Source organism: Centruroides sculpturatus, unplaced genomic scaffold (assembly GCF_000671375.1).
Source record: "Centruroides sculpturatus isolate CEXI.00-Female unplaced genomic scaffold, Cexi_2.0 scaffold930, whole genome shotgun sequence".
Taxonomy (NCBI): domain Eukaryota; kingdom Metazoa; phylum Arthropoda; class Arachnida; order Scorpiones; family Buthidae; genus Centruroides; species Centruroides sculpturatus.
Window position 1 is genome coordinate 282,677 of NW_019385100.1, and position 24,127 is coordinate 306,803.

A 24,127-nucleotide genomic window follows, 5' to 3' on the forward strand; every position below is an offset into this window, starting at 1 on the left:
TCCTTACAACAAAACCATTTATTATAGTAAACTAATGCTTATACGAATGTCCACAGGTAGTTGATGTGGAAAGTTAGTTAAACAATTCCTTCACTTCCAAGGATGAAAAAGTTCGGCAAGTCCGTTGATCCCTGTATAAAGGTTTCGTGATGGTTCAAGACGGTTCGAAATGGCCCCGATGCAGGGAGAGATGACGGAGATGATGATGATGTTAGACTTGATGTTGCTTGTCGGAGATTAGTAAAAACTAGTTGGACTCGCGTATCTGGTTATGTAACAAAGAATACACAAAAATTACACTGTCTTGACTCACGGAAGGTCAGCGCTGAAAAGGGGAGAATGAAACGAGACACCGGTTGTGCGTAACGATGTCTTATAGCATTTAACAATAATTTCAATCGTTTATTCCAACAGATGATGCAGTTCGTCGTCGAGAGGGTGGCTCGTCGAAGTGGGGTAACGACGTCAAAGCGAGTACAATAGGAGAAAATTGGCGTGCGCATTGCATGATGCCAAAGTTATCCAAAACGCTAATTACCCGAGTGCACTGTGTCCTTGATATCAATATCCGTTCTTTCTTTCGTCCATTCTGATTGGTCATTCTCCCTCAATTACGCTTCCCTCGTTACTAAGCGTAACGGGACTCAAACCTGGAACGCGAGAAAGGTAACGATCGAAGTTGAATTCGATCTCTCACCGATCAGGATGACATTCCTTCTACGATTTATGGTTTCTGCGTCGCAGTTTCAACATAAACAAAAGGTGTCCGACTACAAACATTTGTCTTCTTGCTTTTTTAAAATAATTAAACTTTTCTCTAAATTAACCGATTTTCGCGAATTTCGTGACAGTTCGGTTCTATCAGGGACCTCATATAATCTTATACAACTTATTGATGCTCTATCAATCTGATTTTTACTAAAATGAGCCGAACAAAGTTTTAAACATTGCTTGGTCTGCAATTGTTTCTTCTGGCTGCTATAATGCATAACGATCTTCGTATTTCATTACGTGGAAATCTAGCAAGATTATTATTTTTCATGAGTTTATATATCAGTTAATAAATATTTTTATATATTCTTAAGTAATTACCATTAATATCATATTTTACCGATATTAAGTATTTCAACTGAACTTGATAATTATAAAATAGGAATACATAAAACAAATTAATTTTTTTTAAATTTCTTTTAGATAAAATATCTACAGTTACTAAGTAAATAAATTTGAGATTTTATTTAATTATTTGCAACTACAACGAGCGAATAACTCTTATCAAACGAGCAATTGTCGCAATAAAATAGTAAAACATTCAAATTATCTCGGTTTTAGAGGTTTTTCTTTAAATAACTTTATTAGTTTCGTATTAGAATTTTATAATAAACCAGAAATTTCTGACTTCATAAATTTACGTCAAAAATTAAAAATAGAAACTTAACTAAAAGAAAAGTAATTCACACAAAACTTTAATAACTTTTTAATTTAAGAGTTTTAATCTCATTCTGTAGAAATGAGATTAAAACTCAAAAAGTACTATTAATACAATGTTTACATTTTTACTAAATTAATACCCAGCTAGATGCTTCTTAATTTCCACATACTTATCTCACTGAGAATTATTTATTAACACGTTGAAAAAGTTTATTAATGTTAACAAGTTATCAATGTTCCATAAATTTTAATAAATCTGAAGATGGCCTTTAGAACAGTTTAAAAACGTTTGTTACAGTTAATAAATAATTATCAGTGAGATAAGGTATTGTTATTGTGGAAATTAAGTTTACATTTTTGATCTCAATGATTGATTAATATTAACAGTCATTTTAGAAGTTGGCGTTTAATTTAGAACATGTGTTTATTGTAGGTCCACCAGTGGCCAAGTAGTTTAGTACCCTGAAAACTGGGAGTTCGGTCGTGGTTTCGCGCCTCGCCCTGACGGGCTGGCCGCGTAGAATTTTCCGGGTTTTTTTTCTACGTCTATAACGCCTAAATAACTGCCTAGGGGCCATAACTTCACAAACAAACAAATCCCCTTAGTGCCCACAGGGTGGAAAAAGTTTAAAAAAAAAAAAAAAAACAGTGCTAGCAGAGTTATTGGGCCAATCATCTTCGAAAAGGAGGTTACTTCTGCTGCGTATGTTAAATAGACCCTCTACCTATAATAAAAATTGGTCATACGAATAGCTGCCAACATGTCTTTTCTAAACTGCTTATTTATCTGCAGCCACATACTTAGTTGGGGAAACGGAAATAATCTAGCACTTATTTAAATGGATATTCGGGCAGAAAAAAAAAATAATAAATGTCGTTTTCGAGTTTTAGAATTAATTTATTCAAATTATAAATGAAATTATACCAGTTTTCCCATCAAAGCGGAAATTGTTTAATATACCGTATTTTAATATGCTATTTTTGAAATTGAATTTATTTACACATATGTACCATACATATATGTAAGGGATATAATACCGAATATAAATTATATTTTTAAGTGAATGGTTTTTGTTTATTTTTCATTTTAGATTTTGTCCGTTCCCTTAAAATTTTCTTTATTGGGACAGAAGCTTAATCGAATGTATCCCAATTAAGCGGAATTGACTGTACAGTATTTGTATTTCGAAATATCATTATTCATTAATACAATTAATAAATTATTTAAATATTTATAAATACAGTAGAACATTGATGCACGATGTCAATAGATTGCCAGGATCGATCGTGGCGACGCACGTGTTCATGATACGTAATCGTGTCCACGATATAATTTATTTACCGTATATAAAAATACAAGTATATAGGCCTATATAATACTTATTTATATATTAATTGATAGTTTTGCAAATAAATAAATAAAACAAAAAAGATATGTCGATATAATAATACTAAGAATAGACCAATAGAAACACACCACAAAATTACATCACATTTTCAAATTTTCGCGGAAAGTTTAACAAGTTAAGATGTAATCATTAAGTTATTCTCTATTATCTGTGTTTCTGTTTATATATTAGTTTGTGTTTTTTTTTATAAAATAACTACAATGAATCGAGTACTTCCTTTGAAAGGTAAAACATTACTTGTTTAAAGTCAATTGTCGAAAGAAATTAACACATTAAATTAAATCATTGTATTCTTATTATAAACAGATGGCCTTGAAAATTGCGAGAAAATTAAAGTATCGGAAGATTCTCCTAATTTTAAGTAAGTATTCAGAAATTGAGCTTGCTTTTCTTTTAGTTTCAATTATAAGCAATGATTTATTTACACGTAAAAAATTTATGTAAACAAATCATTTCAGTTTACAGTTTGATGATCTTCAGCTTATCTTATAACGTCTGTAATTTTGTATAATTTCAATTGATAGATAATTCAGTTCTGAAATTAAATAATATATTTTAAAGCTAATACACTGTATTACAGTAATTTGTTTTAAAAAATTTGTTATTGTTTAAATGTTAGAAAAAATTGAACAATTTCATAAATGAAACTTCACAAATAATAGAACATAAAGACAGAATTTCTAATTATGCTCATGTTTAAGGTTAAAAATCATTAAGAGAAGATTTTAAATAATATTTTAATATTGGAATTATTAATTAAACTTAAAGGTTAAATATTTAAAGGAATTGTGTAATTGAATATTTACTGTTATATAAACATTACTGAATATGCAAACTTAAGATGAATGTAAGATTTTTTTTCTACTATTTATTCAGTATTAGAAAGTATTCATATTATCTAATATTGTTATATTAATTAATATAGAGTTTATATTTATTTGCCATATGTTTCTAAATAATATTTTGTTGAAGGTACTCAACCAATATTATTCAATGGGACCATCCAGAATACATTAGAATAATACAAGAATTGGAAAGTTTTAATGAGATCAAGTACGCTGCTTATCGAACTGCCATGAAATTACGTCATATCCAAAAAATGCTGAAATGTATGTTTATTGATACATTGAACTTTAGATTAATTTTTTTTATAATGTTAAGATCTTATCTATACTGGAAATTTAATTTATGTTTATTTTATAATATTTTTTAAATTTAAATTTAGATTAAAAATTTATGCATTTTCTTTGCTCCATCACTTATGGATGCAGAATTTCATTAATATCTGAAATTAGTTTTACAGTATAAGCTCATTATCATGATGATTATGATAATGTAAGTAAGTGATGTGAGAACATATTTTTATCTCATTTATCACCATTGAATTCATAAATAGAAAATGTTGCATTTACTTTTGTCATTAATGTATTGTACAGTCAGGTTTTAGTAATACAGTATACTTTTTAAATTGTTTATTAATTTAATAGTTTTTGTCATAAAGGCTAAGTTTGCTATCAATATTTTTTGTTGATTAATACATGTTAAGTTTAAACAGCAATATCTCATATACATTTCAGTATTCTAGGTTTCAAAGTTCTTTACAGAAATAAGATTGTTAAATACTTAGTGAATGCAAATTTGAAAGAAAGGAGAGTGCTATGTTATAGTTTTCTTTTAAACAATTAAGATCATATATGAAAATGAACATTAAAAAATTAAATATTAACAATGTCTTTTTTATTTGCTAACAAACTCTTTGCTTAAATATATATCTTTAAAAATAAAAACATTCCACACATGTTAGGTATTACTTTTTATTAATTTGCTTGTTTTCAAACATATTTCTACTTCAAACATTTTGTTTTCTTGTAAATTTCACAAAATTTCAGTTGAAGTATGTTGGTATAAACAAATAATGACTAACAGTTGACCAATTTAGTATATATTTTGATGATATAACCAGGGATGGATGCAATAGGTGCGAGGCCCGATTGAATTTTTTTTGAAGGGCCCTTCAATCTTTAAATAACAAAATTAATTAACATTTAACAGTATTTCTATATTTTTAAATGAGTATAACTATATAAATTTTTGCCATGAAAAATCTTCTAATGTGTTGATGAATGAATATAACTGAATTTTATTGAATATAAACCTATAAAGAGATGTTTTATATGTTCCAAAGTTTCTGTTCTGTAAAATCTAAAATAGTATCAAAATCCAACTGGCTTGCTTCTTGACTCTCAATCGACATGATCGCTAAACTGTTTAATCTATTCTGTAATTTGAAACTATTTTTAAATATATAAATTTTGATGTCCTGCGGGGCCCCTTCAAGTGCGGGGGCCCAATTGGTACAAATCGCTCCAATCACCTCAAATCCAGCCCTGGATATAACATATCTCCATGTTGGCATCTTTATGAATATTAACAATTAAAATTACTTCAGCATATATGCCCAATTACTATAAAAGTGATAGACTATAATATTTCACAATTAGTTGATTAAAAAAAATTTATCAAAACTCATTTGAGTATAATTAGAGTAAATTAAAAGATTTATTAAATGTCTAGCTAGCATAATTATCTATATATACTAGACAAAAGTTTGAACCTTATTCTATAAAAAGTTTAAACAAACAGAAAATATTGTCAATATATGAATGAATGAGTACTATGATGATAAAATTAGTGTAAATTTGTTTGTATATATTGTTTAGTTTTATACTATATAATATTCAAAGTTATTGTCATAAACTTAAATATTATATGATTAAATAATAATAAAAGGTTTATCTAAACTTATTTTTAATATTTTATATTTTTAGTGCATTGGATTAAAATAAGTCTGATCAACAATATTTATGAAAATTTAGGATATTCTTTCCAAAAGCATGTTTTGGATTATACACAATTACAAAAACTTTTATGCTGCATTTATACAAAAATGGAAGGAGAGTTATCTGAAACAGAACAAGCAGAATTTTATTCAAAAATTTTATCCAACTTTTTACAAAATTTATTTGGCATGTAAGTAACATTTTTAAAGCCTGTTGCAAGTTTATATATAGGCTAATACTGTATTTAGATTATATAGGACTGTGTTAAGTAAAATCTAAAATTCTGCTAATTATTTGCAAATTACAATTCAAATTGCAAATTTAACCAGCAGAAACATCTGTAAATAATATGTTATGAATTTTATAATATAACTTTTGTTGCATGTCAATGATAAGTTTTCATTGATCTTCATTTATAGTGCATTTTGTGATAAATACTCCCTCTGTCTCATAATAATAGTAACAGTTAATGAATTTAATTTGTCCCTTAATAATAGTAGCAAAACAAAATAAATATAGAATGCAACATTTATTATCAAAAAACTAGATTAAACAATGAATTAAAAATATTACTCCTAATTTTCATTTTGTGTTCAGATAGTTTCTGAATTTTTCAATAATTTCATTACTGCATTTTAAACTTGTAGGTAGGATCTCTTGGCTTCAAAGCTTTGCTTTTCATTTTTCTTTCGATTCATCAAGAACTGAACAATCTGAACTCGATCTTTGCTTGAAAACTCTCTTTTTTTCATTTTACCTTTATAATGGGTTGATATTCAACTGAAATTAAACAATTGATTTCGATCAGCAGATGAAATTAGAAAAATACTTAAATTTGTAATAATTAGGTTAAACCAAAAATTGAAAAATGTGTCATAACAAATGACAGATGTCATGAAAAATCAATTTTGATTGAAGGCTTCACAATTTTGCGATACAACATAACTTACAGCTGTATTCGCCAATAATTCCTGTTTAAATATTCACTTGCTAATTTTATTATGGGAAAGAGGGAGTAATATTTAATAAATATGAATTACTAACTAATCATTTAATTGTAATTGAATTTTTCAGAGAAAAGAAAGACAATATCGAATTGTCATCAGTGACTATTTTCCTTTCTATATTATGTTCTGCTCCTTTAATTGAAAAATACAAGTGTGAGTAAATTTGAAAATAAATAAAATAAATTATCATCATGATTAGAATAAATGTTATAAAACTAGTTACTTAATATTTCAGTTATTTTTAGTAAATTTATTGGCAGCAATGGCTTCTTAAGCAAGAAGAATTTATATATTATTCTTTATAATATAGCAAAGGTAAGATATTGTCATTTATAATATATTTTATTAGAAAAATACATAAAGCCTTTGATAAAAAAAAATGAATTTTATGTTTTTAATAGTATGTCTAATGGATATAAACTAAACAAGTACAATATACTCCACTTATTGTAATCACTTTGGGACTTACCCAAACTGATAATAATAACTAAGTTCTGATTACAATAAGCCAATTTAATATAATGTATTGTAACTTGTAGGTTTGGGAATTGCTAATTTTGATAACATTGTGATTACAATATGCAGAAGCTATTTATATATAAACCAAACTATTAAAGTAATTGAATTATTTATAATATTTTATGCCTTACATGATTTGTAAATATGGCAGTTTGATTTATATTTTTAATTTAGTATTACTAATTTACTGCAAAAAGAAATTTACCCAATATTTTTAATCTTCTCGAACACAGTGCTTTATTTTGACAAAAAATAAAGATTAGTGATATATATTTGAAACAATATTCTTTCAATACTATATTAAATAAAATTTATTGCTTTTATAATTCAGATTCCAGAAATATTGGGTGAAAAGTTAAATTTTGGAACACAATTAGTTTCTGCATCTGTGGAGAGTTGTTGCAAATGGGTATGTATATCTGAAATTTGTTATAGAAATATGATAAAGCCATAAAATGATTATTAAAAACCAAATAAGGTTATATTTATTAAATAAATTTATAAAATATAAATTTATAAAATAAATATCTTACACTGTTAATATTGTGATGCATGTGCAATGGAAAATAAAATAAATATTGATCAATAAAATTTTTTCTATTTAAATTAAATTCATAATGATTTGTATGTTCTGATTAACTGGATATTTTATTTAGGCAAAGAGAAATCAAAAAGTTTATCATATTAGTCATTATTGAAATAAATTAACTTAGTTCTTAATTGCTTATTTAACTATTATCATTCTTTATATTTCTAGGATGAATAAATATAGAATAATTCAAAGAATTTTAAATAATTTATTATTGAAGCGTATTGTATATATTTATAAACATCTGAAATTTAAAAAATATGGTCATTCACTACAGTATTTCATATTATATATGGAAATTCTCATCAAGTTACATTTTATGGTTTTTAATTCTTGTATTATTATCATATCACTTACTATTTTTTATTATAATTTAATGTAACTTTTATGAAATATTTTTTTCTGATAATTATAACATAAATAGCATTTGAAAAAAAAACTAATTTATTTGTGTTAAAAATTTTAGATTTTTAGATGTTTAATTGTAAAAATATTTAGAACAAAGAATAAAGCTATCTGACATTTATTTTTCAATCAATTTTGAAACTTTTAAATCATAATTTCATAAAAGCTATGATAAAACATAAACAGATGATAATTATTTATATAGAATTGTTTACTCTTTAATATAACTTACTTTCATCATTCATTCATCTATTATATTATACTTACATATTTCAGGCATTGTAGATGAGGTTTTTTTTTTTTGTTTATTGATGAAAATATAAATGCTTTTATAAAAGATTAGAGAAAATTTGACTTAAATACATCTTATATTCTTGTATAATTATGCATATTATAGTTTTAATTATTATTATTATTCTTTCATATAGAATTCAAAATTGAATTGGATTTCAGAATCTGGTTTTTTAAATTGGATGAAGCAAGAACCACAAACATTAGTGTGGATCTCTACTCATTTTCGACTGATTACTGCAGAAAAAAGTGAGCGATATAAGTAAAACTGATATTACAAATCAGTAATTCAATTGAAATGTGTATATTTTTATAAATTTTTGAAAAATTATCATCACAATTCAAACTCTAAATAAAAATGTTTTTATTTATGTTTATTAAGTATTATTAAAAATTTTTAAGTATATTAAGTTTTATAATCTTAATTTCTCAACCATGGAATTTCATTAATAAATGAATTTTATATACTTATTATTAATGGTAGAATACTTTAAAATTAATGATAACTATTGATATATTGAAAATGCTTTTATTTTAGTTGAACATTTTGTTAAATGTGAAGTTTGTAAGATATATCCGATTATTGGTCTTAGGTAAGTAATTCTTTTTTTCTACTATATTTGGAAAATGTCTTAAACAATTTATAAACAATTTTATTTTTATTATTATTAATATTTTTTGATTAAAAAATATAAATAAATTAATATAAATTTCAATGTGTAGTCCTTTAAGCAAACATTACAGGAATTGTTTTGATATTTATATATTTTGATATTTTGAAACACTAAAAGAAACAAATTATAGTGCAATATTCACATTAAAAGTAAAATGCCATTACTAATATTTATACTATCAAAATTTCTACAAATGTGATCATTTGTGAAGATTTTTAATTCTCTTACAAATAAAAATTATAATATAAATGAAAAGTGGTAAAATTAATCTTCTCATTTAACATACCAATGACAAACAAATACAGTAATTTAATTTAAATTATAAAATTATTAGATTATAAATTAAAAAATTAGAAGAACTTGAAATGAAAATCAGATGATTTCAGAAATATATCTATAATTCATAAGATAGTTATAAACAATTGAAATGGTTTATTGTGGTTAAAAAATTGTTGATTAAAGTTTACTGATAAGAGATTAGATTGTATTTTAATATAGAAACTTCTGATGAAACATTCGGTCAGAATACATTGACAGAAATGCCGTAAGGCATTTTGTTTAAATATTGATATAAATATCAAAGCATAATAAATATGAACAGTATAATTAAGTGACTATGAACAGTGAATATGAACAGTATAATTAAGTGACTACATAATTACTTAATTAATGTTGTTGAAACATTTAAAAGATGTTTGCTAACAATCTTTAATGTTTGTTCTTCTGACAGGCTAGGATTCAGATAGTTTCTAGTGAAACTTCAAGTATATTTTATCAACAAATCAATCTGTAAAACTATTTATTAAAACTTTTGTAATTATTATATACTTAGAACTGGGTGCTTAGGTAGACACTGGGCATCTTTAACATCACTTTTTTTTCAAGAATATCTTACTTGCAGATACACATTTCAGGCATATGCCACTCATCTGTCAGCTCTTATTTTTCTTATCCAAGGGCATATGCCCAAAACAAATATTGGCAAATAAGATATTCCTGAATAAAGAGTGATGTTAAAGATGCCCAGTGTCTGCCTATGCACTCAGTTGTGAAGTGTAGAATAATAAATTAAAGAAGACAGAGTTTTGGAATTTGTCAATAGCTTTTGTATTCATGTAATTGAAATAACATTTAAGTTATTTAACAAGTATCAGCTAAGTGAAAAAAATGACTATTGAATGTAAGGATTTTAATTTTCTAGGTTTCTAATAATTTTTCATTGTTTAAATTAGCTCTTTGATTAACTTGCTATTGGTTCTAGTTACTTTTAGATTCTAGTATTAAGCTTTCTGTTTGGAGGATTTTAATTATTCTTAAAGATTTAGCAAAGATAGTACCAACAACTGTGATTATGGATGATTAGAGTTCTGTTGTAATGCTTATCCATTTGTTTGATAATTCTTGAAAACTATGTGTGACAATCTTGAACTTCCTATGATAGTTTTTAAATCTTTACTGTATACTTTTACATGAAATGTGGACAGAATCAGTAAAAAAACTCTTACATAAAATTTTAATAAATTACACTAAAGTTATTTGGAAATATCAAATGATTATAATTTTGTTTTATTTTTACTATTAATGATTTTATTTGATTTTCAAATTCTGTAATTTTCTTCTCCATTGAGAAGACTTGTATCTTGTTAAATGTTATTAATTAATTAATTTCAAATAAATTCAGAAAAGATAATAAATATTTACTGTTTCAAAATATAAATAGATTAATAAGTTATTGAAAAAGTTTATTGTGTGAATAAACAATGAGTAAAGAAAAATTAGAGGAAAAATGAGATTTTTTTATTAATGATTATGTTCAAAAATTAAAGTAATATTTTATGTGTTATATTGTAAAAATAAAACTGTATTTTGCTTTTTTTGCTCTGACTTTATATTAAAAAATTATAATTCATATTTTCTCTTTCTGACAAAAAGTGGAGTAATTAGAGATTTTATGTTTTATATTTTGATATTTTTCACATTTTTAAAATTTATTATTTTTATTACATACCACTATTTTAATTCAATTGGAAATTACTAAAATATGATTAAATCTTTGTTTAATTCCAAATGAAAGTACAACTTCAGCACATTTTGTAGTTTTTTCATTCTTCAAACAAAACTATTTAAAATGTTTATAAAAATTTTAATTTCATATTTCAGATATAAGTTTTTAATTCATAATTTCATTAAAGTTTACAAAATTCATTATATAGATATCAATGTACTTATTGCATTGGCTATAATCTGTGCCAGAATTGTTTCTTTTATGGTTACACAAGTAAAAGTCATAAATTGAAACATCCTCTTCAAGAATATTGCCAACCAGTAAGTAAAGAATATACTTTTTAATGGCTATTTTAGTTGAAATAATTTTAATCTATATTTTATATTTCAAGCTATCTTCTTGGGAAGTAATGAAAGCTTTAATAAAGTCTATACAGAATAAATTAAGTATATTTCAACGATCTACTTGCAAATGGAATTATCTGATGATAGATTCACATTTGGCAATTACAAGAAAAAGGTACAGAATTTTTTTTAAATTAAAATAAAAATTTTCACTAGTTTTTACTGAATTTTAAACTTATAAAATTTGACTTTATTTAGAGAACTTATGAATACCAAAGATGAAACATGTAGCATGAAAGAATCTAGATTATTACAGACAGATTCAAGAGGAGCTGCAAATATTTCTGAAATCGAATTAGTAAATATAATATAATACTCTTTTGCCTTTTCCTGAAACTGTGCTAAATAATGCTTTATTACAGAATTTTGATTTTGTTATTTAAAACATATTAAAGTAAAGGCTACTATTGTGATTACACATTCATTCATTCATTCATTCATTCATGGGTGTTCTATCCTAGGACAGGTCCGTGGAAAGCAGTCAAATTATAGAATTCTCCTTCTCCAACATTCTCTATTTCTGGTTTCCTCTTTTATTTCTTTATAAGTTTTGCATAGTAAAACATCATCTATCAATACTTTTCTTTTTCTTCCTCTTTGTTTTCTTGCATCAATTTTTCCTTCTAATGCCACTCGCATTAATCCTTCTCCTCGCAATATATGACCTAGCCAGTTATTTTTTCTTCTTTGTATTGTTTTTAAAAGAGATCGCTATTCCTAAACCAAATTTAAAACATCTTCATTCTTAACCTTTTCTGTCCACTTGATTTTCTCCATTCTTCAGCATAACCACATTTCATATGCTTCAAAGTAGTTTGTTTCCTTTTTCCTTAAGGTCCAAGTCTCTGCTCCATAGAAAGTTATGCTCCAGGAAAAGCATTTTATTACACAATAAGTGATTACACAATAGTAGCCTTAAACATCTAGTTAATATGCATTTCTTTTAATTTGAATATTTTAGAGCATCTGTGGGCAATTTTTCTATAATAAAAAGCCTTATGACATTGTTTTGATATTGAATTGGACCTAACATTTGATTTTATGTAAAATCTAAATAAAAAAAATTATAGTTGGTAAAGGAAATGTGAATACTATGGATAATTAATTTTCAGATTTGTTGTGTACAGTTGTGTTCACTTGACACACACAGTTATTGTAAATTACTTAAGATTAAATTTAAATAAGTTATTGTAAGAATCTTGATAGAATGCAGATCATAGAAAACTCAGTAGCTCCAGACTGACCACAACTACTTTTAAAGTTTTATAATTAATTTTAAAATTTCATTTTAAATATGAAAAATGTTTTAAGTATTATTTTTGATGTTATATTTTATTACTATTTAGATAAATAATATATATTTAAAATCAAGATATATAAAGGAACTTGAAAATATTGTAAATTGGTTGGAAAATGAAAATAGGTAGGCATAATTCTTCTTAATAATATATTTTAGATTGTCATTATAATTTATAATATGAAAACTGTACATTTTTCATTGTAGACATTTGGTAGTAGAAATTGAACGACTTCATTCAGATGAAGAAACATCCAATGCAAGTAATTCTTCAGAAGAAAATAATAGTGTTAGAAAAAGAGGAGAACTTTTAAATAAAAGGCAATTACTGGAAGATCATAGTCATAGATTAGAAGTTCAAATTAAAAAATTTCGGAAATTACTGGAGGTTAGAATTTAAAATATTTATTTTTTTGGAAAAAAATTTAAATTATCTTAAATTTGATATTAATGGATTTGATTTTTCATTTTAAAGTGAAAATTATTTTTAATTACAAGTTGAAAAGCTTATAATTACACTTTCTGACAAAAATAGAATTTTTTTTAGCATGAATTAATATCATTATGAAACTTTGCATGTGTAGTGAGAAATAAATGATACATTTTACTATGTATTAATCTTTTGATAGTGATGTATGTCAAATTTCAGCATGGCATGGTTCTAAACAACAGTTGAATGTTATTCTGAGAGATATTCTGCTAAACATTTTTAACTACTAGACTTGTTTGCTGACATTCTGTTACTGTTATAACTGACACATCAGCACGTCCCAGATATGCTCAATTGGCACGCAGATCTGGCTGATCTGTATAAAGTTGGCAATGTTATATATACACTCCTGGAAGAGTTCTGCTGTGTTTAGCTGGCATTTATCTGCAGGCTAAGCTGTAAAATGTTTTCAACATAGAACCATACTCATAACATATGACATAGCAATTGTCTGTCATAGGAGATGGTTATGCAGACTGCAACATCAGATGTAATGGCTGGGTGCTATCAATAACTAAAGCTTCCTTCTTGATTGTAAAAGAAGGAAGCTAGAACTCCAGACATGAATACAATGGAGATCTGCTTCAAGACAAAAATGGCCATTCATCACTAAACATCATATGGCATCATTTGGACATTGGTAGATATCCAGATTCATTTATATTCCAGACAGTGCTGCTAAGGCAGGATAGTTAAAGGAGATGTCTTAAAAAGTGCTGAAAATGAAGTTGCCTTCTAATAGTGTATGATAGTACTGCATTGCTGCATGGAAGATCCTACATATCTCTGGATGTGGTCAGAAAAACTAGGTATTATTGAAGACTTCAAGTTATATCCACTACAGTGTGATTCTTTTAACAGTTGTTGTCCTGAACCTCTAGACCTTTGTGGCAGATAAGTCTGTCTCCTAAACCCACTGCAACCAATATAATCATATAATTGTAATCCAGATGATGGTTGCTAAATCTACATTTTCATTTTGTTCTCTGGCCACTTTTAAACTCGCTCTGGACAATACAGTTTTAAACTGTATTGTCCAGATATTCTCATTGGATAATGAATTTAACACAATTGCAATAATAATTGATAGATTTATAAATGCAAGCAAACAACGCTCCTTATTATATGCCCCAGAATCTGCTTCTCTGAAGGTACAGAGCATTCCAAAGTGTGTTGGCACTCTCAGACTGTTCTGTGCTTTCACTGCTGCCATCTAACCAGTAGATATGTGCATACTGAGTATTATTGATTTTTAGACTATTTTTCTAGACTATTAATTTTTTTGTTACAAGGTGTATTATAAATTTATCTGTAATATTTCTTTGTTTAATGAAATAATATCTTTAAATATCTATAGTTTAAAATATATATTCTTTTAACAGAAATTTGTATATCATTACTTATAATTAAGTTATTTCCAATTACATATATTTAAAAATGGTTTTTAAATTATATTCTGTGGATTAAAATGTGATCCTTATAAATCCTTATATGATCCTTATAAATGTTTTCAAAGTATCTTTTCTTCTTGATCATTATTTCTATTCTTTCTAATCAAATTCTTACTTAAATTTTTTTTTTATTTTAAAAAAATGAAATAAAAGATCATTAGATCCAGGGATATGGGATTTAAAATAATTATGAAATGTAGACTTATATGATCTGATAGCACTGCCACAACATTAAAATTGTAGTAGGAAATCTTGATAACTGTTACCCTGGAAGCCTTTAAAGTAGATAAATACAGGGAACTGCCATATAATGCAAATTTGTGTAACACAAAGAAAAAATTGAGACTAATACTCATACAAAATCTGCATTTTGTTGCCTAGAGGTATGTATTCTTTCTTCTTCAACTTCTAGGCCTAGGTTTAAAATTGCATAAAACTGTCTGATAGAAAATAAATCTAATTTTTCCATCAAAAGGAGTGTTGCTGTATGATTTGTTCTCAATAGCAACTTCATGCTATGCTTTGAAGGATATACAACTAATTGAAAGAACAGCAAGCAGTCAAGTACTAATAATTTTTAAATGAAAAGTGTATAATTTGAGATTTTGGTGAGGAAAAAAAAAGAGTATACAGTTTATGGATTCCTAAAAGAGTTTATCTAATCACCCTAGTTACAGAAAATGTGACATAACAGTTTAAAGCAGTAGAATGCACTTCAGTGTAAATTTTCATAGTTCTTTTCAATGTTCTAATTAGAAAACAATGATCTGAAGAAGAAAGAAAGATTAAAATGTGTATCAACAATTTATATCTGACCCCTATAGCATAAGTTTGTGCATTTTATTTTATTACTGGTAAAAGTTATTTTATTCACACCTGTGTTCCTAAAGATGTCTAGATCAACGGTCGGCAACCAGTGGTCCGTGAGAAAATTTGGGTGGTCCTTAGAGAAATTTGAACATTGATCAACTGAAGGTTACGCGAAGTATTATGAAAGAAATGCAAAATGCTTAGTTGCTTTTTTCACTCATTGGGGTTTTTTATTCGAATCTAAAACCAAAAACAAAGTGACTGTTATCAATAAATAATGAACAATAAACAATATTGTGTGATTGTCGTCCTTCGTGGAAAGGCACGAAGAATCCATAAACTTGTTTCAAACAAGCAGCAATGAACTTTAATTATAACAAATTAATGCAAGCCTAAACATGTTAGTTTCATATTAATATAGTAAAATTGAACTTTTATGATTATTATTCTACAGATTTTGTATTGTTTAAAAAAATTCATGATATTGGTTTGCAGGATTCAAAATTGTGACTTTAGAGGTCCTTGAGGTGAGAAAGGTTGCTGACTGCTGGATCTAGATCAATGAAAAAAATCATTTTAAGCATCAATAATCAAAAAATATTTGTCTGCTTATTGTGTTTGTGAAGTGATATTAGAATCTTTTGAATGTTTCCAGTCTATGAAAACATTTTGGGAATTTTATGTTGATCTCAACTAAATTAGTTATGTAACCTGTTTGTCATCTGCAGACAGGAGAATATATGAAAACTATTTTTATAAATTTTAGCATTTATTTTAAAAAATCCAAATTTAGAAGTTAAATAAAAGACCATGAACTAATGTCATTACAATAATGGTTAAAGTGTGCTGTCTTTCAATAATCTTCTATTAAAATTTTAAACTTCCATGTCTAAATTGGTATTTAAGGAGATAAAAATATTTTAAATTACTCACAGACATTAATTAAAATTATGATTATCACATGTGATGAAAAGTAATATTGATTATGGATTAAAATATGAAAGTTTGAACAAGAATAACATTCATAATGCTAAACAAGCAATTATTTGTTGTAACTTTATCATAAAGCTGGGCTGCAATTTTTAATTTAAAATATATGCTCTCCACCTTAAATTAGTAGTGTCTTGCTCCTGTACATCACACTTTTCCTGTTAGCAATAAAGTCATGCCAGTCATCTATCTGTTTTCAGGGGAAAATGTTTGAATTGAAATAATGTGACTTCCAGTTTGAACCAGAAGTTCGTATATAATTAATCAGGGCCTCCTGCCCCCAAGCTTTACGTACATGCTTTCATCTATTTAACTCTGTTCTTGAGGTTAAGGAAGGACAGATGGTCGCAGTGGAAATTTATAGGTCTACAATTTTTTCAAAATTGCAGCCAAATAAATCTGTCAAATTCAACAACATTGACTTACCAGATTAAAATTTACATATATATAAATAAGTTTTTGATGTAGCAAAAAAAATTATGAAAAGGAAAACATTTGTATATATGTTTATTTACTTGAATGACATTTGTGAGAAAATTGTTTACAAAACTTCATCATCCAACTATTTAGTTTTTAGAAACAGCAAAAATATTTTCAAGATTATACTTTATTCTTGATTTCTTTGTTTTCCAGAAAATATTTAATAAAACTATACAGTAGTTTTTCATTTCAAGTATCTTCATAGAATTTGAATTCTGTGTAATGATGCAAAATTGAGTTATTGGCACCTACCAAGGACATTAATGAAAAAGTTTTATTCTTCTTAATCTCTGTAAAACAGTGACATATGTTACGAAAAACAAATTGACATATTCAGTGCAATTTTGTCATATAATGGGTGGGAATGAAAGCATTAAATTTAATTTCATCTGTAAATTATAAATTTTTTTAATCTTTTGCTTTCAATTAATAGTAATTTCTTTTGGTGTTTTATAATTAATTTGCATATTTTTAAAAAATAAACACAAGTTATACTATTTATGCATTGTATAACTCAATTTATTACAAACTAATTCCATTACTATAAAGTCAGATAATGGATACTGTCAGTAAGTTGTTAATATTTTTTTACATTTTCTAAATATAAGATTTCATTTTAATTTTTAAACAGAATTTATATTTTGAATTAATTAATTTTTTTCAGAATATCTGTGAAGAGGGAAAAAACATGGAAAATAAACATATTTGTGAGACACCTATGAGAAATAATGTTACAAATTTAGAAAGTACTCCAATTTCCAATGGAAAAATGATTTGCTCAAATAATTTAAGTACTTTTATAAGATTTCATAACGAATTAAAAAAACTGGAAAGTGTTACTGAGGAAATGGAAGAAAGTGTCAAAACTATTCCTGATTTAAAAAATTTGCAAATTAAAAAACCTTCTATTGATCTTAACAGTTATTCTTCTTCCAAAGAATCAAATTCAATAACAAATCCCAAAGAAATTTCATCATTCAAAGATGCCAATGATGAATATACGTTTAAGAATTTAACAATAATCCAAACATTACCTTCTCAGTCTCCATCTTTGTGTGTGGATGGCTCTGTCAAATTTGATCAGAGTATTGAAGTGGAATTTCAAAAGATCATTCAACAATTAGAAAACATTCTTAACTACAGTTCTGCCTTATGTAAGTAAAATAAAATCTAATTATTTGCTTTTATAGTACAGAGTAACTCAAGAAACTTGTTATTGATTTTTTCCATAATAATTTGAATATAGATTTTTAGCTGTTTAAAACTGTTATACTAAAATATATCAGTGTTAAAAATACTCAGCAATTTTATTTCTTTACTATGTGTAAGTATTTTGTAAATTCAACTCTTACAATCATTTTTATGTTATTGATACAAAAGTAGATTAAAGATAAACATTTGTTTTAAACTTGTATCTAAAATTTTGTCATTACAAAGAAAAATAAATTTAATTTATATATTTAAACACCTTCTTATTGCAAGTAGCCCACACTCTTATTAAAAGAAATATTGAAAAATAAATTGATAGTTTTTCAACAATCAACTTTTAATGCTAATGTTAATTACAGCATATTGTTAAGTATTAAAATTATTTAATATTTCATAGAAATAAAATATTAAATTGAATAATATAAAACACTTTAATCATATTAATAAGAAACATTCATTTAAAAAATACTGAAATTTCATTTATAGGTCAAGTTAGTGAAATAATAATTACAGAGAATTTCAGATTTGACTTTGAGCTGAATTTCTGATATATTGGGAATGAAAAATCCCCGCTTTTATTTTTATTTGGGCATTTAAATCAGCAATGAGAACAAATAACCTAAGTATGATATCAGTGTTATGTTGTAAATGATAACCTCATTTTATTACCAATATCTTTGTTTCTTTTTGTTGATATGCTTCATGATACTTCAACTAAGAAATGTTAAAAATGAATCAGCCAACTAGAGCAAATAAATGATGAGTGCTGTATCAGTATTATTTTTCAAATAGTAGCCTATTGTTGTTTTCAAAAAAGTAGTAAATATCTTCTCAAACAAATGTAGCTCTTTAGAATTGATCAAGTCCAGTGAAAAAACACGGCAATTGTGATCAATCTAGAACTTTGAGATGTTGCGAAATAAAGATTACCTTTATTCCAGTATTGATATTGCTCTGGAGTTCAGGCCAAGAGATGTGTTTGCACCCTTGGCCTGAATTAGAATGCTAGTCAATTCTAATAACTTTATTTAACCATAAATAATCTTTTATCATATTTAAATTTTTATTAGTACTATAATCCTTCTGTTTTGAAATATAATTTACATAATGATTATAAGATTTTCATATAAAATTACTGAAATTATTCTGCTCTACAAGAAACATTAAATCCACAAATTTGCAAAAACATAGAGAAATAGAAATTGGGGATGGAGAAATTTCACTCATTCATTCGTGTGGTATCTGTCATAAGTTATGTTACTGTTTTGTTTATTTTTTTCTTTTGGTTTAAATAAAATGACTTTTGCAACACTATAAACCATTGCACACTATGTTAATTTAATAAAACTATTCATTATTCTGAAAATTTTTTAAAACAGCAGTAATACTTAGTCTTGGAATGGGTTACAAATTTAGCATTGAAAATGGAACTCAGAGTTTGACATTCATGAAGGATTACTCAATCCCAATTATTCATGAAAAATGGGATCAGTGTAATTAAATAAATAAATATAACTAAAAAACATATATGATGAAATCTGGATTTAGCAGACAAAACATCCATTCCCAGCATAGTAATAGATATAATTAATGTATTTTATTCACCTTCATTAAGCAGATACTCATAACAGATAAAAATTTCTTACCATTCTTATTATAAAACCTCTGGTAGGCAGATAGTATAATGAATTGTGTTTCTCACAAACACTATTTAAAAAATATTATGTTTATCTTCAGTTTCAAAGAATTTCCTTGTGTTTTGCTTGGGTATTTTGATAGCATGGTTGATAATCCTACCTGCTTAGCTTGCAGTAATTGTGGTTTAGAGCAATTATGTTAATCATCACTATGTGATGATTGATGATTAACATCTATTATTTACCAAATTATCACTATAATTTGAAAATTCTTTAGCTATTTTTGAATTCTGTTCTTATCACGTTTTTTACAAAACAAGAACAAAACTTTTTAAACTGGCAAATTTTCATTTTAATACACATTAGCTAATAAAATAAAACATGCATCATTTATTTAAAAAACTACTGAATATTGCAAAATACACAAAAATTTTAATGGACACCTAACCTAAGAATCTCTAATCTCAAGAGTGTCCACTAAACTCAACTATTATATTGTAAATCCACCAAATCTATTGTATTATGTTTAAATATAGTGTACAGTATTAATTATAAATTAGAACAACTTATGCCTCCAAGATTCATTTGAAAATGAAAATCTTTATATCAAAATACATTGTAAAAAATATAAAGCATTAAAGACAATACAAATACATTATTCTTGTCTTCTCTGTTGTCCTCTTTCAACATTACAGGAACATAATCCACATGGTGGAGTCGACCTTTCTTTTATACTTTTTATAAATATATTACGTCCTAGATTTTTAGAATTTTTCTTTACAATGAAAATATTTTAGTTGATTACAAGTTATTTTCTAGTTCAAGTTTTCTAACACTTCTCTAATCCTAATAGTCCCTTAATGTGCCTTTTTCCAAAGCATTTAGTTCAACAGAACAATGTTCTCTATAAAACATATGTCTATAATAAGATTGTACTAGAAAGAACTTCTAAGAGGGGTAGGGTGCATCCCGACAACTTGGAATCATATAGCAATGCAGGGCCAGAAATGCTTTCCTGAAACGGTGATGTACACAGAAACAGCTAACCTCTGGTGCAGGCTTGCAAAGAAATTATGACTGGGAATATGCCTCATTGGATATCGTTCCGCGTACAAGTGCTGTGCAGCTGGTTCACTACAATCTCCAGTCCCGTACACCAAATGCATATTGGCTAACTCTGCATCCTTGTGCGAAATGACGATTTCCTGCAAGAACGCTCAGAACTTTCGTGCAACGCCATCTACCACTTCAGGAAAACATTTCCAACCCTGCATTGCTATATGATTCCGAGTCGTCGGAATGCACCCTACCTCCCTTAGAAGTTCTGAAATGTTTAACTGAGACACCCTGTATGTAGTTACTTATAATATTTTGTCTTTCTGCAATACCTATATTTTAAAAAGTTACTAAGCTTAGCACCATCTTTGTAAATAAAGAAATCACTACTGTACTTGTTTCAGGAAGCAAACATTGGTACTTTGTTAAATCTTTAAAAAAAATTTTAATTTGTTCATATTTCTAATGTAAAAATGATATAACTGTTGCAGAGATATCTGCTCTGTTTTTTGTATTTGTATCCTTTATTTCTATAGTAACTATAGATTTATCAGTTACTACACTAACAGAACTATATTCTGGATTACTAATAGTTTATATTCATATATACTAGAACATCAAGAATTTTGTTTTATATTTTTAAGTTACTACTTTATATGAAATATTTTTCTATTTACTTTAACTGTAGTATTTGTTATTACTGGAGTTATTTTTAACAATTTATTCAAAATATATACACTACTTTATTCTTTAAGATCATTTGGATTAATATAAACATTTAAGGTGTATTTTTTTTTTTTTTGATTCTGATGAAACTGTGTTGTTGTTATTAAGTTGTTTCTTTGCAGACACACTAAGGTGACATATATCGACACTTGGCAAATTATTGATCCAACTGAATAAATAGTCAATAATTTGCCAAGTGTTGATATATGTCACCTTAGTGCAGTGTTCCGCAACCGGTGTGCCGTCACATGGTGAAAGGTGTGACGTGAACTTTTACATATTCTGTTAATTTCAAGTTTTATTTATATATTTTTATCACAGTTGTTGTGTTTCTTATGCTTGTATTTCATTTTCTGCTGCAGCACTGATGAAATAAGATGATGTTTGTTTATTTTTACAAGCCACGCATTTTTATGTATTCTAAGAAATTATATGTAAAATTAATTTGCTCACAGGTAGGTGTTGATGTCTGTTTAATAACAATAATAATAGGTTAGTGGCATTACGTAATTCTATTAATAGTAGAATATACGTTTTTGAGGGGAATAACATTTTGGTGTGCCGTGGGTGAGTCATGGGTGTGCCGCAAGTAGAAAAAGGTTGCGGAACACTGCCTTAGTGTGTCTGCAAAGAAACAATTTAAGGTGTATTTAATTTCTAAACTGTTGGTAAACATGATCAGTTTTGAAGTGATAATTGGATATCTAATAACAATATAAGATATTTTTATCAGATATTTTTCAAGTTTATCAGTAAATCTTTAAAGAGTCCAGTGATAAAATGTAACATTTCTCATTCAGGCAACTATTATTCTATGAAATAACATTAAAATACTGTATTTGGCACATCAATATCACATTAATAAAATTGTTTTTATTAGATTCTGTTCTCTAAAATTATAAATTATTATAGATTTAAATAAATGAGAAAAGTATAATTTTGTTTTTTTAATTTTTTTCAGGGTCAGGTGATACCACTTCTAATTTTAGGAAGAAATTAATTAATGCATTGAATCAAGTTGAAGATGTAATTGAAGAGTTTCCAATCATTGAAGAAACTAAGTTGTAGTCTCTAAATCTTTTTAATTTAGTTTTATTCTTTATAACTTTTAAAAGTTGTTAATAGTACTTAAAAATATCATTCTATAGAGCAGGAATTCTCAAAATGTAGCTGGAAAACAAAATTCAATTGACTATAATTTTTACCTAAAATCAAAATGACATACTAAGACATTCCATTTTTGACTTTACAGAAAACAAAATATTTTAAGCATTTAAAACTGATATTTAAACTTTAAAAAATGATGTACTTCTAAAGTGCTGATAAAATTTTAATTTGAAATGATTTACAAATAGATGATCTTTGAGAATCTGTATTCTATACAATGAATTGTTATATATTTTACATATCGAAAAATTAAAAAATATATATATTTACTTAATTCTGATGTTTGGGAATTTTCTCTAGAATTAGAATAGCACATTGAGAAATATTCTCAATTTATATACTGTGATTCTGTCTATCCACTTTGCATGATCACATCACTGTCACCTGATGATTCATAGAATAATGCATTGCTGCCTATGTGCCTACACACTTCATGTGAAATGAAAGGCAATTTGTAACGATTTATGGAAATTTTTTTTAAATGTTGGCGAAACTTTATTTTAAATTGAAAGTTTTATATTTTTCAATTTAATGTTTTTAATCTAATATTTGCTATTTTTTGCAATTTCCATACCATGTTGTATGTAGTGCTATGAATTGATGAGTAGAATTATGATATTATGGATGCTGCATGTTGATTGGGTGTGACAGAATTGCCACAGGAAAATATACATTGACCCAGTACTCTGTCATCAAAGTATTTGAAGACAATTTTAAATGCACAATTTATATTTGAACAATTAAACTATAATCTTTAAATCTTGCTGAAAACCAAATCAATGATGTAAAAATGTTCTGTAAAACTGACAATGCAACATTCAAACAAATACACTAAAACACTTTTGTATTTACTTTTAAATTTTTTATTGTGTATTATTGGAAATGCCTGCAATATTTATGGAACACATTGATTGTATCAAGTCAAAATAAGATGCATATTTTAGACCAAATTGCTATAGAATTGTGGATATAGGTGTGTGTGTATATACATATATACAGTATATAGAATTATATGTGTATATGTTTTTTGAGACATACTGTATGTAATGAGTTTGTTCTAGTTTTTAAATGAAATTAATCATGATCTGAAATTGGCTTAAATTTTTTAGCTCTAAAGCTGAAAAGTCAGTTCCAAATTAAGAAAACTTTGTAAATTCTAAATGTAAAGAATTTGTAGAGCTGTACATATACTTTATAGTCTTCAGATTTCAATTTAATATAGAATTCTCACAATAATTTC

General features: G+C 26.3%; 1 protein-coding gene across 1 annotated transcript; it reads left to right on the plus strand.

The window, feature by feature from the left end:
* The first annotated feature begins 2,931 nt into the window (after positions 1-2,931).
* LOC111634694 (dystrophin-like) lies at positions 2,932-23,224 on the plus strand. Its single transcript, XM_023379532.1, has 16 exons — positions 2,932-3,065; positions 3,147-3,201; positions 3,813-3,949; positions 5,669-5,870; positions 6,755-6,840; positions 6,923-7,002; positions 7,538-7,615; positions 8,629-8,740; positions 9,030-9,084; positions 11,379-11,490; positions 11,562-11,689; positions 11,773-11,872; positions 12,921-12,997; positions 13,079-13,259; positions 17,757-18,246; positions 22,682-23,224. Exons 1-16 carry the CDS (start codon positions 3,041-3,043, stop codon positions 22,786-22,788), a joined length of 2,025 nt encoding a protein of 674 aa, XP_023235300.1. The 5' UTR covers positions 2,932-3,040; the 3' UTR covers positions 22,789-23,224.
* The last annotated feature ends 903 nt before the right edge of the window (positions 23,225-24,127 follow it).

Bases quoted from the DNA above. Each gene is read 5' to 3' on its own strand.
- LOC111634694 (XM_023379532.1), top strand. From the start codon at position 3,041: ATGAATCGAGTACTTCCTTTGAAAG. The intron at 6,841-6,922 runs GTGAGTAAATTT...TTAATATTTCAG, and splicing joins TTTAATTGAAAAATACAAGT to TTATTTTTAGTAAATTTATT. The intron at 7,003-7,537 runs GTAAGATATTGT...TTTATAATTCAG, and splicing joins TTCTTTATAATATAGCAAAG to ATTCCAGAAATATTGGGTGA.